The sequence below is a fragment of the Ammospiza caudacuta genome, chromosome 8 (assembly GCF_027887145.1).
Source record: "Ammospiza caudacuta isolate bAmmCau1 chromosome 8, bAmmCau1.pri, whole genome shotgun sequence".
Classification (NCBI taxonomy): domain Eukaryota; kingdom Metazoa; phylum Chordata; class Aves; order Passeriformes; family Passerellidae; genus Ammospiza; species Ammospiza caudacuta.
The window spans coordinates 43,071,719-43,091,020 of NC_080600.1; the positions used below are offsets into that span (position 1 = coordinate 43,071,719).

Genomic DNA, 19,302 nt, shown 5'->3' on the forward strand with positions numbered 1-19,302 from the left:
TGGAGGAGGAGGAGGATTTCCTGGGATTCCTTTATTCCTTTCAAAGTAAGCAGTGCCTTTATGGAAGTGTTTAACTCTTTTTATGGAGTTTAACTCTTTGCTGGGATGGTTTTAATGTCCTTTCCTCCAGTGCTGGTGTTGGTCAGACTCACCTTCCCTTGCCAGGCTCTGCTTTCCTGCCTTTTTCCATCCCCATCCATTGGATGGTGAGGACATCCCACATTTTAGGGCTTCATGAGCTCCTACTGACACATCCAGGGCTGTTCATGGGAACAAATGGATCAGGAGGACTTTGTGCTCATTAATGTCATTAGGGATTCATTAATAAAAGGGATACGGACTTGAAGATGATGTGATCAATAAGAGCAGCAGCCCAATGCTATTAATTAGCAATGCTCATGCTTTTGAGTTGCTCCTACACTGGTTTTCCAAAACGTTGGGCCCTTTAATCCTCAGGAGAAGGAGGAATAAACTGGAAAAAGCACAGCTCAGTCATTCCACCATTGGCCCTGGCGTTGGTGCTGGTGTGACCTGGGCTGCAGGTGGCACCTGGAGGCATCTGCTGGTGCTTCCCTCTCCAGCTGGGTGCTTTGTCCTGCTCTGACACGTGGGATGTGTTCCAGCGTCTTCCATGGATAGTGCTGGCTGGGTGCTTTGTCCTGCTCTGACACATGGGATATATTTCAGCATTTTCCATGGATACTGCTGGCTGCAGGAGCACTTTGGGGTCACCACGTGCTGTCACCAGCAGCTCACTCAGTGCCCTTTTGCCATGGAAAGGGACAGCAGGACAACCCCAAGGGACATGTTTGAGACCCAGGACTAAGCCAAACCGTGGTGGTGGTGGTGCCAAACCCTGCAGATCAGTCCACAAGTGAGATTTTTAGTGCTGAAACCTGGAGTTGGAGGCTCCGCCAGTTTGGATGGAGCCGGGCTTTGTTTCACAGGTTAAAAATACATAAATTTCCTTGTTGCACTCTGGTTTTATTTTTAACTCTTCAGCAATTTAATATTTTGGAGGTCTGCTCGTTCTCCCCCCAGTTTTCCATCTGCTACTGTGATTAATCTAAGGCCCAGCTTTATCCAGCCAAGCCAGAGCAAACCAAAAGGAATGGAAAGCTTACCTAGGTTGTTTGGCAGGCAGCAGCAGACGTGAATAACTTTGGAATTCGGGGGGGAAGAGCCAAGTGCCGTGCTCCTGGAGCCAGCATGGCTTGGCCAGGAGCCCCTGCCGACAGCAGGAGGCTGAGCAGGATCCAGCTGTGCTTCCTCCAGGGCTGTGCTGGAGGTGTTGCTGAGCACTCGGAAGCGCAGGGCTCTGCTTTCCTGCGGCCTCTCCAGGCAGGGCGTGTGCCAGAGCCCGGCTTCTCCCCCCTCCCAGCCTGGGAGCACCGTGAGGTAGTGGAAAGTTGCAGTGAGGAAGGTGGGACTGATCCCCCAGGCTCTGGGAGGAAGGAGAGGGGTGAAGCTGTGGAGCTCACCTGGGCTCGGCTGCTCGGACAGGGGGGCAAAATAGCCTGGCCAGAAATTCATTTATTTTATTTTTAAAATCCAGGTTAAAATAAAAGTTTTAAAAGAAATTTTAAATGTTAAAAGTAAAATAAGCTGGATTGTGACGGTGTTCGCAGGGGTTCTTGGATGAGGGAGGAGAAGAGGATCTGGCTCCATGTTTCAGAAGGCTGATTGATTATTTATGATACATATTACATTGAAACTATGCTAAAAGAATAGAAGAAAGGATTTCATCAGAAGGCTGGCCAAGAATAGAATAGGAAGGAATGATAACAAAGGTTTGTGACTCGGGTCTCTGTCCGAGCCAGCTGACTGTGATTGGCCATTAATTAGAAACAACCCCATGAGACCAATCCCAGATGCACCTGTTGCATCCCACAGCAGCAGATGACCATTGTTTGCATTTTGTTCCTGAGGCCTTTCAGCTTCTCAGGAGGAAAAGTCCCAAGGAAAGGATTTTCCATAAAATATGTCTGTGACACTGGATGGTTATTTTTCACCTGGATTGGGAGGAGCCATCCCTGGCCAGGGATGGGGATGAGGATGGAAATGAGGATGAGGAGCAGTGGGGCTGCTTCAGCTGCAGTTCCCACTGACAGGAAGGGGTTTTATGGGATCCTTGTGGAAGCTGGGGATCCATTTTTAATGGAAATCTGCTCCAGCTGCACAAGTGGGTGGTGACACAGGGGACACAGGCAGGGGTTTGGATTGTTTGAGGAAGGGAATAGTTCTGCTCTCAGAAGCCTCCAAAGCTCTAATTAGGAAAAGATGGCAAGGGAAACCACAGGACATAGACCTGTCATTAATGAAGAGCACTGGGATGTGTGAAGCCGGGGGTTGTAGGAGCTGGAAGTGGCCAGGAGAGGTTGGTGAGTCATTGCAGGGGTCCACAGGGAATGAGAAAACCCAATTGTCTGGTTGGGTGGGACTCCAGCAAAGCTCCTGGAGCCAGCTCAGTAGCCTCTGCCTCAGATCCTGCTGCTGTGGCTGGGGTTAGGGACCTGGGAGCAGTGCATTTGGATTTTAGGAGCCATTTGGGACAGTGCCATGCAGGGACGTAGAAAAAACCAAAGTATTGCTTCCCATGGAGGTAAAAATATTGTGGTTTGGGATCCCGTTTTCCAGCAGGGAGTGGCTGTTGAGATAAGAAAATACTTAGTCCAGGCTTCAGAGAAGATATCCTGTAGTAGTAGTAGTAGTAGTAATAGTAGTAGTAGTAGTAGTAGTAATAATAATAATAATAATAATAATAATAATAATAATAATAATAATAATAATAATAATATAATATCGGGGCAGAATCCTGGATATCCTGAGTGAGAAGGATCATGGATCCAGCTCCTGGCCCTGCACAGACACACCCCTACAATCCCACTCTGGGCTGTCCAAACCCTCCTGGAGCTCTGGCAGCCTTGGGAATGTGCCCATTCCCTGGGGAGCCTGGGCAGTGCCAGCACCCTCTGGGGAAGAGCCTTTCCCAAAATCCAACCTGGAATTCCATGACACAGCTCCAGCCATTCTTCAGGTTCTGTCCCTGGTCACAGAGAGCAGACAGAGGTCAGGGCTGTCCCTCAGGAGGAAGCTCCAGACTGAGATCTGTCCCCTGTGTCTCCTCTTCTGCAGCTGCACAAACCCAGTGACCCCAAATGCTGCCCATCTGTCCCCTGCAGACCCTTCCCCAGCCCTGTGCCCTCCTTTGGGTACCCACTGGCACATCCAGGCCTCCCTCAGGCTGTGCAGGTGACCAGGGTGGTTCTGCCCTTCCCACGTCCCTCCAGCAGGGATCAGGCCAAGGATGGAGGGACTGTGGGGTGGCTGTGGGGGTGCTCAAAGGGTCCCAGGATGAGGGGAGAGATGAGGATCTGACTCCACGTTTCAGAAGGCTGATTGATTATTTTATTATATATATTATATTAAAACTATACTAAAAGAATAGAAGAAAGGATTCCATCAGAAGGCTGGCTAAGAATAGAATAAGAATGATAACAAAGGTTTGTGACTGACTGAGACAGTCTGAGCCAGCTGACTGTGATTGGCCATTAATTAGAAACAACCAAATGAGACCAATCCCAGATGCACCTGTTGCATTCCACAGCAGCAGATAACCATTGCTTGCATTTTGTTCCTTCTGTTCTTTAGTATAATTTTAATACAATATGTATCATAAAATAATCAGTCAGCCTTCTGAAGCATGGAGTCAGATCTCTGTCTCTCCCCTCACCCTGGCACCCCTGTGAGCACCACCCCAGCCCGGCCCTCGTTTCCCTGCTCAGGCTGTGGTCCCTGCTGGAGCCCTGCCGTGGCTGAGCCCTGCCCAGGGTTCCAGGCAGGTTCCTGTCCCCCTGCCAGCCGGGGTGCCCAAGCTGATTAGCTCTAAGGAGATCAGGGCTTGGCAAGGGCTGCACTGCAGGTAAACACTGCAGCTCTTCCTCCAGCTGGGAGCCAGTGGGGCTGTGAAATACGGCTCAGCAGTGAGCAATGGCGCTGGAAGAACCCTCAGGAAAAATACCAAGAAGTGCATGAAATGATAAGCAGGGCTGATAAGGTACCTGGTGAGAGACTGAGAGGAGAAGCAAGCAGAGATATGATCAGAGCCTATAAATACTGTCAACATGACAGCAGAGATGAGCAGGAGAAAGAGTCATTGTTATCTGATGGAAAACAAGCTCTGGGAGGAGCGGCCATGGGAGCAGGGGGTGTGCAGGGGATCCCCAGGAGCAGGAACACTCCTTGGGATGGAGCAAATCCTCAGTGCCCCTCATTGCCAAGGCTGTCCTGGTGCCCATCAGTGTGGTCAGCACTGCATCCCTGGCACAGAACCACCCTTGGCACCTGTGATCCTGCCAGGAGCTTCCTTAAATTCCCATTTTCCGGGTGCCAGTGAGATGTCCTGGTTGGCTGATGCCCTCAGGTGCTGCTTGTTCACATCCCTCCTAGGATGGGGTCTGTGTGAGGAAACAAAGGAAGTCTGGGCAGAGGATGGGTCAGGGGTGGTTCCAGGGACCCCCAGGCCATCCTGCTGGAATAAACCTGGAGGTTGTGTGTCACACTCCTTGGGAAGGTGCTTCTGGAGTGGGATTTCAGTCTGATTTATTGATTCCTGATTTATTGTTGTGTCCAGTGCCACTGGGACCGGCCGGCTCTTCCTCACTGGGAATGGACAGCCAGAGGTTTGTGGTCCCCAGGGGTTAACTGGGTTAACTGGGGCCAATCTGGGAATTCCAGCTGGAGCTCAGGAGGTGCTGGAGCCCAGGAGGTGCTCAGCAGATTCTCCACCCACCTCTTGGCCTTGCTGTGCTGATGGGGATCCGCTCCAGACTTGGTGTTTGCGGAGTTCTCCAGGTGTTCTGGGTCCCATCCAGGTGTTCTGGGTCCCATCCAGGTGTTCCTCGGTCCCATCCAGCTGTTCCTGGGTCCCATCCAGCTGTTCCTGGCTTCTCCAGCAGCACAAGCACGGCAGTTACGCTGCACATTCCAGGCCAGGGCTCTTGGGAAAGCCGCCCTTCCCAAGAGAGAGCTGTCCTGGAAGGAGAGCTCACATCAAAGGAGCCAGGAGCGATAAGGATCACATAATTGCTGCCTCTCCCCTTCCTTCTGACTCCTGTCACTCACAGTCTGGGATTGTTATCTCTGGGGCTTGGGCAGCAGCAATCCTGACTGCAGGATGTGTGTCATCCAGATAAGGTGCTGTGTGGTGGCTTTTCCCGCCTGGATGGCTGCTGGAGTAAAATGGAGTGGTGTTTCATGGTCCTGTTGGGAGAGGACTGGTGTTTCCCTTGGGAATGTGCTCAGGGGAAGGGAATGGGACCTGGCTGGGGCACAGAGTGGCTCCTGTGCTGTGGCAGCTCAGGGAATCCTGTCCTCCCTGCTGGAGGGAGGTGGATGGTCACAGAATCCAAAATTAGTTTGGATTGGGAGGGATCTTACAGCTCATCCAGTGGGCAGGGATATCTTCCACCATCCCAGGCTGCTCCAAGCCCTGTCCAGCTTGGCCTGGGACATTCAGGGATCCAGGGGCAGCCACAGTTGCTCTGGGAAGCTGTGCCAGAGCTTCCCCACCCTCACAGGGAATATTTTTTCCTAAAAACCCAGGAACTGAGCTCAGGGCTGGCCCTCAGTCGCTCACCTCGTGTGTCCCAGCTCTGCCCTTGGGTGCCTGGTGATTCACCGGCGCCTTTGGGGCCAAAACCAACACGGGGAGGGAACGTTCCTGAGCAGCCCTGGCATCAGGGATTCACAGGAAGCAGTTCAGCAGCCTCAGCCTTGGTGTGCTGCAGTGCTTCTGGCTGTGGCTGGTGCTCACAGTGTGCTGTCTCTCCACAGAATGCCATGAACCTGCCTCCCGACAAAGCCCGGCTCCTGCGGCAGTACGACAACGAGAAGAAGTGGGAGCTCATCTGTGACCAGGTGAGGAGCTCTGGGGAGCCTGGGGAGCTGTCTCTTCCCAGCTGCTCCATCCACAGCGACCCTGGGCCTTGCAGGACCTTGCAGGACCCAGGAACCTCCTGTTCCCAGGGGCTTCAGACTCTCATTCCTTCTGCTCCCTTGTTGGTAACGCTCCTGGAGGCCTTGCAGTGACAGCCCATCCTGGGGTTCTGCCATTCCCTGATTTGGGTTTCTCTGTGTCCCAGAGGGCTGGGAGCTCGGGGCTGGAGTCTATGCTGGCAGCAGGGCAGGCAGCAGCTGTTTGATGCCACCTCACAGAGGGATGGGTGTCCCTTTCCCCCCTGATGCTTCCGTCCTGGATTCCTTCTGGCTGCTGAACGCTGCTGGGTTTGCCCTGCACAGGCTCAGCCTGAGCTCAGAGTCTTGCAAATGAGAAGAAATTATCAAATGAACAAATGAGCAAATGAATAAATGAACAAATTATCAAATGAGCAAATGATCAAATGATCTAGTGAGCACATGATCAAATGAACAAATGATCAAATGAACAAATTATCAAGTGAACAAATGATCGAATGATCGAATGAGCAAGTGATCAAGTGAACAAATGATCAAGTGAACAAATGATCAAAATAACAAATGATCAAGTGAACAAATGATCAAATGAACAAATGATCAAGTGAACAAATGATCAAAATAACAAGTGAGCAAATGATCAAATGAACAAATGATCAAGTGAACAAATGAGCAAATGATCATATGATCAAATGAGCAAATGATCAAGTGATCAAATGAACAAATGAACAGATGAATAAATGAACAGATGAACAAATGATCATATGATCAAATGAACAAATGATCAAGTGATCAAATGATGAAATGAGCAGATGAGCAAATGAGCAGATGATCTCAGTGCGGGCAGTGTCTGGCTGCCACGTCATGCTCATGGTGACAGTTGGAGCTGTCACCTCCAGGGCCGGCAGGCTGAGCCCCTGTTCGCCCCCAGAGGCTGGGAACAGCCTGGGTTGGCACTGCCAGCTGCTGGGGCAGCTCCTGGTGAGCTGTCCAGCAATCAGCAGATGTGGTGGATAAGCAAGAATGGCATTTTGAGGGGGGAATACAAAATGTGACAAAGTGGGATTTGAATTTGGGAGCCAGCAGCAAAATGCCATGAAGTTCAGCAGTAATGGCTAATGAGGATAATTGATCCAGCACTGTGAAGGTGGGATGTTCCCTTGGGATGGAAGCTCAGCAGGACCAGGGTGAGAGTTTGGCAGGAGGTCAGGGACATTGAAATAAGGACATTTATGGGACATTTCCTATTCAGCTGTTACAGTGGTGGGTTGGCTGATACAGTCATGGAATTCCAGACTGGTTTGGGCTGGGAGGGACCTTAAAGCCCATCCAGTTCCAGCCTGAGGAACACCTTCCACCATCCCAGATTGCTCCAAACCCTGTCCAGCCTGGCCTAGGACCCTTCCAGGGATCCAGGGGCAGGTACAGCTTCTCTGGGCACCCGTGCCAGGGCCTGTCCATCCCCACAGAGAGGATTTTTCCCCAATATCCCATCTAACCCTGCCCTCTGGCAGTTTAAATGTACTGCACAGGTACCTTAAAGTAAAGCTGAATGAAGAACTGCTTTTTTCCCATGAGTTTCCTGTGCAGAGAATGTAAAGCTTGAGCTGTTTAAAGATTCAGTTTACTGGGACATTGAAAATTGCAGAAATTGAAAATCTGCTGTGAGTGATTGCAGATTCCCCATTCCTGGCAGTGTCCCAGGCCAGGCTGGCCAGGGCTGGGGGCACCTGGGACAGCGGGAGGTGTCCCTGCCATGGCAGGGGGGCACTGGCTGGGCTTTAGGGTCCCTCCCAGCCCGGTGCAGTCTGTGACTCCATGATTTGTGCCAGGCTGTTCCCTGCAGAGGTGCGAGCTCCGTGCTGAGCTGCTGCTGGCAGCGGGACAGGCAGGAGCTGTTTGATCCCAGCCTGGATGTGCAAATTCCCCCTCGGAGCTGATCCACCCTCTGCAGCTGCTGCTGATTCACTGCCCAGCGCGGGCTGAGGCAGCAGCCTGAGCAGACGGGGAGGAAATTTGCAATCTGGAGTAATCTCCTTGCACAACTGCCAGTCAGTCCACCCCCGGGCTGGGACGAGTCCCTTCCCTGGGATGGGCCCTTCCCATCCTTTGGGAGGGCAGGGAAGCAGGGCTGAGGGAGCAGCACTGAGGGCCAGCCATGCCATGGGGCACACGGGGCAGGGAGGACAGCCTGGGGGCTGGCACAGCTCCCTGGGGAGCACAGCACTGTGAGCAGGTGTCACTGAAAGCACCAAAACGCAGCATATGGGGTGGGAAATATTTATATATTCACAGTATAGAATGAGTGACCTGGAATATCTAAATATATATGCAGTATTAATATATTGATATTCATATTCATAATAACAGTATTAATAAATATAACATATAAAGTATAGTACATACAGTATAGAAATATTGACCTGGAATACATAAATATGTAAAATTATTATTATTATTATTATTATTATTATTATTATTATTATTATTATTATTATTATTATTATTATTATTATTATTTCTATATATAACATATAAAAATATAGTATATATCCACAATATATGAATATTGCCCTGGAATACATAATTTTTTTTTAATATACATATATATAAAAATATGGTATATATTCACAATATATAAATAGTGCCCTGGAATATATAAATATTATCTATATAAATATTATAAATATTAAATATAATAAAATATTACATATAATATATAAAATATAAATATATACTAATATATACTAATATATATTATAATACATATATGATACATATAAAATATATAAAATAAAATAATATATAAATATATTTATTCACAATATATAAATAGTGCCCTGGAAAATAGAAATATTATCTCTATAAATATTATAAATATTAAATATAATAAAAAGATTACATGCAGTGTATAGAAATATATATAATGTATACTAATATATAATATATTATATATAAATATAAATATAAATTATTAATATAAACATAAAATTATAAATATAAATATATTCACAATATATAAATAGTGCCCTGGAATATATAAATATTATCTATATAAATATTATAAATATTAAATATAATAAAATATTACATATAATATATAAAGTAGAAATATATACTAATATATATTAGAATACATATATGATACATATAAAATATATAAAATAATATATAAATATATATATTCACAATATATAAATAGTGCCCTGGAAAATAGAAATATTATCTCTATAAATATTATAAATATTAAATATAATAAAAAGATTACATGCAGTGTATAGAAATATATATAATGTATACTAATATATAATATATCATAATAAATATAAATATAAATTATTAATATAAATATAAATATATTCACAATATATAAATAGTGCCCTGGAATATATAACTGTTATATATCATTCCATGAGAACACTTCCACAGTGGCACGTTGTCCTGCTGGTGGGAATGGCTGGATTGCTGGGACAGGACTGAGCCACCCTCTGGATCTGTGGGAGATGGGGAATTCTGCACCATGCTCAAGATGTGTTTGAGGCACTGCTCCCCATCTCCTTGTCCACCTCCTTGTCCACCTCCTTGTCCACCTCCTTGTCCATCCCCTTGTCCATCCCCTTGTCCATCCCCTTGTCCATCCCCTTGTCCACCTCCTTGTCCACCTCCTTGTCCATCCCCTTGTCCATCCCCTTGTCCACCTCCTTGTCCACCTCCTTGTCCACCTCCTTGTCCATCCCCTTGTCCATCCCCTTGTCCATCCCCTTGTCCACCTCCTTGTCCATCCCCTTGTCCATCCCCTTGTCCATCCCCTTGTCCATCCCCTTGTCCACCTCCTTGTCCACCTCCTTGTCCATCCCCTTGTCCATCCCCTTGTCCATCCCCTTGTCCATCCCCTTGTCCACCTCCTTGTCCATCCCCTTGTCCATCCCCTTGTCCATCCCCTTGTCCATCCCCTTGTCCATCCCCTTGTCCACCTCCTTGTCCATCCCCTTGTCCATCCCCTTGTCCATCCCCTTGTCCACCTCCTTGTCCATCCCCTTGTCCATCCCCTTGTCCATCCCCTTGTCCATCCCCTTGTCCATCCCCTTGTCCACCTCCTTGTCCATCTCCGTCCCCACTGTCCCAGTCCATGGGGTTTGTGCACTCCCAGCACAGCCTGTGGGATTCTCATCCCAAGCCGGGTGCTTGCCCAGCATCTGTGAATGCCAGGAATGAAACAGCTTAGTGAGGATCATGGTAATAACGGGAATAGCAGATGGGCTAATGCAGAAAAGTGCCCTGAGTGGCTTTGGGAGCCAGGGGCTGTTGGGGAAGGCACAATTTCCTGGTTCCGGAGTGAATGTGTTTTCCAGGAGATGTGTCAGGTTCCCTTAGGATCACGTGGAGGAGGAGGAAGTGCTCAGGTCCAGCAGTTCCTCCTGGCTGCTGAAGCAAAGACCCCCAGCCCCACTTTTATTCTGTGTGCATCAGAAAAGAAAGTGCTAATTCTGGGGGAAAGAGGCACAGGAGAGCCTCCTTCACACAGAATTAGCACTTTCTAAGCTGTTGTGCTCCTGCTCTTCCCCTCAGTTATGGAATCATGGAATGGGCTGGGCTGTAAAGGACTTTGGAGCCATCCAGTGCCAGCCCTTAGCCTATCCCAGGTTATTCCAGCCTGGCCTTGGACATTGCAGGGATCCAGGGGCAGCCCCAGCTGCTCTGGGAATGCCAGCCCTGCCAGGAATTCCCAGTTCCCAGTGTCCCATCCATGCCTGCCCTCTGGGATTCCCTGTGTCCTGTCCCTCCCTCCCTTGTCCCAAATCCCTCTCAGGATTTAATCCCAGTGAATTCTCCCCATTTATTCCCCAAAGGAAGGTGCTGGGCCCAGCTCATCTCATTGCTCTCTGTCCTTGCATTCCCTGTGCTGTTCCATCCTGCCTTCCAACACCCCTCCTGAGGGATTTTCCAAGCCAGGAGGGACCTTTATCCTTGGGAATTAAGCTGTTTTGCTTTGTAGGTGGCTGACAAAGGCAGTGTGCTGCTCCATGCCCCTGTCCTCCCAGCCTGCAGATAATGCTGCAGCTCACAGCAGTCACGTAGGGCAGATAAAGAGGGTTTCACCCGGATTTAGGAACTTTGTTGTGTCTGAATGGCTCAATGCAGGGAAGCCACCCCGTCCCAGCCGTGATGTCACCCCACGGCATTTGCTGAGCAAGGTTTGGCCGCTCCAATCCGGATTTTGGGCTTTTTTTTGTGTATGTGTGGTAAAAAATGCCCGACCTCATCACTCAGATGTGTTAAATCCTGGGCTTGGAAGCAGAGCTGGCCAAGGAGTGGGTGGGAATTGCCAGAAGTGGAGGGGAGGAGCTGACAGGAAAAGAAGCAGGGATTTTTAACTCTTTAATTATGGTTTCTGAGGCACAGCAGTGCCTTGGGAAGTGTGGGCGTGGGGATGCTCCCAAGGGGGATCACGAGAGGATCCTGGTGGATTCCAGTAAGATCAGCCTGCAGCCACTCCATTCCCAGCCCCTGGGAGCTCCCAGTCAGATTTGTGGGAAGAGGTGGCTGTGACCAGACATCCAGGGTGACTTGGAGGCCTCTCTGCACAGCCTGGCCCTTGCAGCTTCCTAATCAGCCTCTAATACGAAACACTCCGAGCTGGATCAACCCAGACAGCACTCCTAGCCAGGAAAGGGCAATTTTAAAGGCTAATCCCTCCTAGCTTTCCAAACCAGCAAAAAAGAAACGCTTGAGGGGGCTGTGAAAATGTTTCCAGGCCTAGGAGATGTTTACCATGAGTAATTTTTGGTCACTCCTCAGGTGGGAGCCTTGCTGGAGTTTGCTGTTCATGGATAATGCCTGGAAAGTCCTTTTACCCAAATAATTCCACTCCACAAGAATGAGCAGCATCTTTTTACACGGAGCTGCTGCAGAGATTATTACATAAATACATAATTACAGCCAGGTTTGAAGAAAACAAACAAAACCATCCGGTAGCTGCATCCCAGACTGTTTAATGTGCTCCCTGGGTCTCTTTAAACATTTCATTTTGAGGATTCCAGGCAATTAAAGCTGGTGGCTGGGAAAAGCTCCTGTCACTTCAGCAGATGAGGGTGGATTATTTGGGAGGAGGGATTAATCCATGAGAGGAGAAGAGCTGCTCTGGGGGATTGGGCTGAGCGCAGCTCTGTCAGCAGAAAGGGAATAAATGGGAATGTGGAGCATTGTTGGGATGGGACACTGCTGCCAGGAGGACATGGCAGGGACTGGAATTGGGGGATCCTTGAGGGTTCTTCCACCCCAAACCACTCTGGGGATCCAGAAATTCTCTGTGTCCCATGGGAGCCACTGAGGTGAGCCTGGCCCCAAGAATCCCTGAGAGAGAGAGCCAAGAAGAATCCATGATGATGGATGTAGTGCTGGAGCAAGGCAGACCCTGCTGGTGTCACTCTGTCCAGAGAAGAACCCTCAGGGAAGAACTTTGCATTTTCTGAGCTGTTTTTTAGATAAAATAGCAAATGCCAATTCCAGAGCCGTGTGGAGGTGCATGGAAAAAGAATCCAGCTGTATAAGAGGAAAGCCATGAGTGCTCTGTGACTTACAGAGCTCCCACCAGGGCTGGTGGAGCTCACAGAAGAGATTTTCCTTCATTCTTTTCCTGCTGGCCATGATGGGTTGCTTCTTTTCCAGCAAGCAGCAAGATAATAACAGGAAGAACTCGTGGTGTTCAGACAGTTCTGGTAACTGGGCAGCAGTGTCCTGTTCGTTCTGGAATAAGCTCGGGATAATGCAGTCAGAATTGCATCCTGACCTAATAAAGGGAGGTTTCAGATAAAAGAGGAAATTTCAGGAGATTGGGATGAGATCTTTCCTCCAGGGAAAGGGCTAGAATAGCCTAAAGTTCTTCCAAGATACAAGTAGGATGAGAATGTTTGGGAATGCTGTGAGGGGGTTTGGACACAGCACACTCTGCCCAGGAAACAGCTCGTGTTTCACAGCAGCTCTGGGGGGATAAACTTCCAGCTGGGAAAGCAGGGGAAAATCAGGGAGCTCTCAGAAAACAGGGCTTTGGTGTTTGTCACCAAAATCTGTGATCTTTGTCTGAGGGGGGATTGATTGGAGATGAAGTGATCCCTGCAGGAGGAGCTGGGACCCTGAGGAATGGCTCCCAGAGCCAGAGGGCAGGCATGGATGGGACACTGGGAACTGGGAATTCCTGCCTGGGCTGGGATTGCCAGAGCAGCTGGGGCTGCCCCTGGGTCCCTGGCAGTGCCCAAGGCCAGGCTGGAGCAGCCTGGGACAGTGGAAGGTTTTTTCCAAAAGGATTTTGTGTTGGTGCATGCATCTCCTCTCCTGACCCTTGTCCTTCCTCCCCATGCTCCTGCTGAGCAGAAACCCTGGAACTTCAGATGGATGTGCAACTAAAATTCACAATTCCCACTGAATGTTTAAGGTGTCTTTTTATACCGTTGATATAAATATCAAGATCCATTTAAATCTGTTTTAATTGCATGCATAGATTATCCACTTAGGAAGAGAATGTATTATATATTTTTATATAATGTTTAACATGTATGTGGTGCACGTGTTTTCTGGGTAAGGTAAATACAGAAAAATGGCTAATGTTTATTCCTGCCTCTTTTCCAGGAAAGGTTCCAAGTGAAGAACCCTCCCCACACTTACATCCAGAAGCTGAAGGGATATCTGGACCCAGCAGTGACCAGGAAGGTGAGGAGCATCCTGTTTGTTTCCTCCTGCCAGGACGGTCCTGGGCTCCAGGTTCCTTCCTGCCTTTGTGCAAATGCCATGGAAAGTTGCAGGGAGAAGCAGAGAGAAATTGGGAATTTGGTGCAGTTTTCCAGCTTGGGAAGGAGAGCAGATGTCGGGAAGCCAAGGACACCATCTGACATGGAGCACAGCTTGTTTTAATAATGTTGGCTTCAGTAAATAAGCTGGCACATTGTCTGTGAGCTGGGCTCTAGGCTGGCTTTGGCTAAACCCCTGTCTGATGGCCCTTTGCTCCCCCTGGAAAGGGCTGTCTGAGGTTTGAGTCCTTTTCTCTGGGAGTTTGCCTGGCAGAGGCTCCCCTGAGTGCACTGTAAATGGTGGTCAGCTCCGTCCATGGGGATCAGCTCCATCCATGGGGACAATTCCCATCTATGGGGATCAGTTCCATCCGTGGGGATCAGCTCCATCCATGGTCACAATTCCCATCCATGGTGGTCAGCTCCATCCATGGGGACAATTCCCATCTATGGTGGTCAGCTCCATCCATGGGGATCAGCTCCATCCATGGTCACAGTTCCCATCCATGGGGATCAGTTCTATCTATGAGGATCAGTTCCATCCATGGAGATCACCTCCATCCATGGTGACAGTTCCCATCCATGGTCACAGCTCTATCCATGGGGTTCGACTCCATCCATGAGGATCAGCTCTCACCCTTGGTGATCAGTTCCTTCTATGGAGATCAACTCCATCCATGGTGACAATTCCCATCCATGGTGACAGCTCATCCATGAGGATCAGCTCTCATCCTTGGTGCTCAGTTCCTTCTGTGGTGATCATCTCCATCCATGGTGACACTTCCCTGGGGTGGTGTTGGCTTTTTATACTAAGAACTATGTGTACTTTATTTACAATAATTCTCCAATACCTATCACCTATGTTAGACAGTCTGTCTCTACCCTAAACCAATCCAAAAGTGCCACCATCACAGCCGAAGAATGAGGACAAGAAGAAGAAGAAGAAGAAGAAGGACAGGACACGCTCAGATTCCTCCATCTTGCCTCTTGAACCCCCATTCTAAATCCCCAAAATTCTACTTTTTCACCCTGTGACAAATTCACTGTCATTCCACTCAAACCCTTGTGGCTTGTAACTCCTCACACAAAGCTGGTGATTGTTTCCATGGGCTAAAATCAAGGCACAGGTGTCTGTGGCTCCATGCCCAGGTCTCTGAGCCCCTGCCAGGCCTGGAGCCCTCCAGGGCAGCCAGAGGGATGTCCTGGGTCCCAACACTGCCCTGGTTGGAGCCCCCAGCCAGGAGCAGGGAGCCATTTCCCAGGAAACCCTGCCATTCCCCGTGCGGACGTTCCCAGCCCGGTGAACGGGGCCTTTGTGCTTTTCCTCCGCAGGGTTTGGGGATTGTTCCGCGTTTGGCTTCGCTCCGTGGGCTCACATTGGAGCCTTTCTTACCCAGGGCTGCCGGGACAAAGGACAAACCCAAAGGGGCTAAAAATAACTGCCCTGCTTTCCTGCCTGTGGTTGGGTCACTGCAGATCACCCATGGCCTTTGCTCAGCCCCTCTGGCACGGGAAGGGGTGGGAGAGCTCATCCCACTGGGGTTCCTGCAGGGATGGGAGAGCTCATCCCACCAGGATTCCTGCTGAAGGTTTCCACAGGGATGGGAGAGCTCATCCCACTGGGGTTCCTGCAGGGATGGGAGAGCTCATCCCACCAGGATTCCTGCTGAAGGTTTCCACAGGGATGGGAGAGCTCATCCCACTGGAGTTCAGGTTTCTGCAAGGATGGGAGAGCTCCTGCCACCGGGGTTCCTGCAGGGATGGGAGAGCTCATCCCACTAGAGTTCCTGCTGAAGGTTTCCACAGGGATGGGAGAGCTCATCCCACCAGGATTCCTGAAGATTTCCACAGGAATATGAGAGCTCATCCCACCAGGGTTCCTGCAGGGATGGGAGAGCTCGTCCCACTGGAGTTCCTGCAGGGGTGGGAGAGCTCATCCCACCAGGATTCCTGCTGCCACTGAGGTGCTGGCACTGTTTCTGCTGCATGGCTCCACCTGGCCTCTCCCATCCAGGAATTCCTTCCCAAAATCCCACCTGAGCCTGCCCTTACCCCTCCTCACCCCTTTAGCTCTGATTTGCCTTACTCAGGGAGGAGAATGAGCCAAAAGAGCTGATCCAGAGGGATTTCTCCAGCTGTTTCAGCCCCTTGCCATGGGCAGGGAGGAGAGCATCCTCCAGTCCTGCTCCGGGTGGGATCGAGGTGCCCCCACCGGCTCTCTGCCACCTTCAGAGGGGCTCTGCAACCTTCAGGAGAAAGTTTGGTGTTAAACCGAATCTTGGCTTATTAGGAAATGTTTATTTATCTCCAGGCTTTGAATTTCCTTTATCCTGGAATCTCCAGGATGTTCCTGGGAACAGAAGGGATCTCTCCATCTCTCCACACGTGGTTTTGTTGACTGCTGGGCTGTTGGTGCTGCATTCCTGGGGATTTAGAGGAGTTCTCAGTTTCCCCCATGTTTTCTTCATTCCCTGTGTGCTGGGTGAGATGTTGATGTTTTTTAATAGAGCCTAATTGTTATTTTTGCTGCTCATTCCCTTGCAGAAATTCAGGAGACGAGTCCAGGAGTCAACTCAGGTGCTCCGAGAACTGGAAATTTCCTTGAGGACAAACCACATTGGGTGAGAGTTTTTGATGCCTCTGGTTCAATTTAATTTTTAATATTTCTATTTTTATTAATTTTAATTTAAAATTGATTTTATTTATTAATTTATTTTTTATTATTTAATAATACATTTTTGAATTCTAAAGGTGTCTGTCTTTGAGAATACACCCCCTTTGCATGTCAATAAGTGATGCCACTTGATTGCTAATTAAAGCCTGATGGGCTTAGTTAAGGGGAGCTGGGCATCTCAAGAGGATAATTCAGCTTTAATCCTTTCCTGATGGATTCATCCACATTTTTCTGAGGGCTAAGGAAAGGTTGGAGTCAGCTCCAGCTCGGTCAGAGCAAAGGGAGTGAAGCTGTGTCCAGAATAAATATATATAAAATTGTATATGTATGTAATAAATTTATAATATATACATTTTAAATTCAAATAAATAATAAATAAATTTAAATAAATAATATTTTTTAGAAATTTTAATTTATTTAAAATTTTAAAAATTAAAATTGGAAAATAGATATAAATAATAATAGAATTTAAAAATTATAATATAATAAAATTATAGAAATTATTAATTTATTTAATTATTAAATCTTAAATTTAATTATAAATTTATGTATCATCCCCCTTGCTGTCTCATAGCTTTTACACGGAGCCTGGCTGGGAATAACAGCACCAGGATTTATCCACAAGGCAGCAAATCCATCCCAGATTGCTGCAGTAGAATTGCCAGGGGTTTTGTTTTTTATCAGAGTTTAGTTTTTATCAGACATCCCTTTCCCATCCTCATTCCCACCAGTTTCACCTTCCTGTGGGAGCAGAAGCTGGTCCAGCACTGGGGCATTGGCCAGGGAGCTTTTCCAGTGGTTTTCTCCATGCTCACTCCCTGTGTCCAGCTCAGTCCCACGGATTTTTGGGGACTCTGCTGGGATTTTGAGGGAATTTGGGATATTTTAATCTGTGGATGGAATTGCAGTCTCGGTGTGGGGATGGGAACCTTCCTTGGAGCTGCTCCATCCCAAAACCTCCTCCCACGGCCCTGCCAGGGGTTCCCCCCTTTTCCAGCACCAGGGATTCCCTCCCAGAGGCTCAGGGCATCCATGGATCCCCCTGGATTTAGGGTGGGCAGGAGGAGCCTGGCTGATGCCCCAGGGCAAGGAAAGAGGGCACAGCACCAGTGCCCATTTCTCTGGGCCCCTGCCTGAGAGATTCCTTCCAAAACACATTTCATGAAACACCAGGCTGGTTATTTTCGCAGGAAAATGATAAAAAATGTCCCTCCTGAGGAGCAGAATCCGTCAGAGGTGAAGGATTCCCACTGCACGAGCCTGGAATTCCCAATTCCCTCCCTGGATTCCCTCATTCCAATGGCACCCAGCCATTCCCAGGGAATTTGCTGCCCCAGCTGGGGTTCAGAGAGGAGCTGGGGCTGTGCTGAGGTTCCTTTCCCCCTCACTTTGCCCCTCAATTGATGGATTTTCAGGTTTTTCTTGGCATTATCAAAGCTTTGGAACATAACAGACTTCCCTGAAGTATTTTGTAAAGCCCAGGGGCCGGAATTCACTGCGACAGGTGAACACCTTTTACAAAAAAGAGGCAGAATTGCTGTTAAATGTACACCCAGGGCATCCATCAGAGATTCTCTTCCTGCTTTTACAGCCTGCTGGAAACCAGGATGAGATAAAAACCGAGCCAAGTCCCTGTGTGAGGAATTGACCTTCACAGTGCTTGAAAAACCCCTCATTTCAGTGCATTTGGAAAGGCATCTAAAGGGCTCTTTAAAGTCCTCTAAATTACTCTGAAAACCCTTTTTTTTTTTGCTCAGAGTGCTGCAGTGGCTCTGTCTCTGGTTTTTTGGGAATTCCAGGGAATCCCAAAGCCCCAGGAAGGCTTTAATGTTTTGTGTTTCTGTCACAGGTGGGTCAGGGAGTTCCTCAATGAGGAGAACAAAGGCCTGGATGTCCTGGTGGAGTACCTGTCCTTTGCCCAGTATGCAGTCACGTAAGTGAGACGTTCCCAGCATTTTCTGCAGGAAATACATGGATTTTAGGGAATTTTCCCTAATTCCAAAGGGGTTGAGCATTGAACAGGCTGCCCAGGGCAGTGGTGGGGTCACAATCCCTGGAATTGTTCAAAAAGTGGCATGGAAGTGTTGGTGGTTCTGGTCTTTTCCAGCCTCAATAATTCCATGATTCTGTGGGCCTGAGAGCAGAGGAAATCTTGATATGAGTCTGGAATTATTTCTTCCCTGCAGACAAAAGAACCCCCAAAACGACCTGAATTTAAACCTTGGGATTATTAATCTCTGCTCATATTTTTTATCTTTGGTCTTTGAGCATCTTAGGGGTGGAGAACCCATCCCAAAATGCGGGGAAAGATGCAGAGTTCCTTGGAAACAGGTTTGCAGTTGGAGTTTGGGCCCAGGGTTTGTGTTCCTGCTGTGTTCAGAGGGATTCCCACCCTGCAGCCAGGCTGGGGTGCTGGGCAGCAGAGGTGCTGCAGCTCAGCTCAGCAGCAATTCCAGGGGCAGTTTGGCAGTTGGGAAGACTGGAAACTGAGTTTCTTTCTGACATCTGGGACGTTGGGATCAGGTTTAGTAGTTTGGGTCATAAATCTTGAGATGGGCTCTGAAAAACCAGTGGGGAAAATCAGCTTTCAGTGGAGATCTACAGCTGAGACTTTGTTTTAGGGTGATGGAATCAGCCCAGGCTGGTTTGGGTTGGGAAGGACCCTAAATCCCATCCCTGCCATGGCCAGGGAGCCTTCCCAGCCCCAGGGTGCTGCAAACCCCATCCAAGCTGGCTGTGGGCAATTCCAATTAATTCCCACAATGGGGAATTAATCCACATTCACTCAGGATATCATAGCAGATTTTTTCCTACAAAAATGAAAGAGAAGCCTTAGGTTAAAGATAATTTTGGAGTAGAAACTCGAGCTGG

General features: G+C 48.5%; 1 protein-coding gene across 4 annotated transcripts in view; it reads left to right on the forward strand.

The window, feature by feature from the left end:
- FMNL2 (formin like 2) overlaps positions 1 to 19,302 on the forward strand; it is a 115,445-nt gene that overhangs the window by 58,304 nt on the left and 37,839 nt on the right. For all 4 annotated transcript variants that reach the window (XM_058809168.1, XM_058809169.1, XM_058809166.1 and 1 more), the window contains exons 2-5: positions 5,836 to 5,919; positions 13,600 to 13,680; positions 16,302 to 16,378; positions 18,281 to 18,364. In XM_058809168.1, coding sequence (XP_058665151.1) covers positions 5,836 to 5,919; positions 13,600 to 13,680; positions 16,302 to 16,378; positions 18,281 to 18,364 — 326 coding nt within the window. The remainder of the gene's footprint in view (positions 1 to 5,835; positions 5,920 to 13,599; positions 13,681 to 16,301; positions 16,379 to 18,280; positions 18,365 to 19,302) is intronic.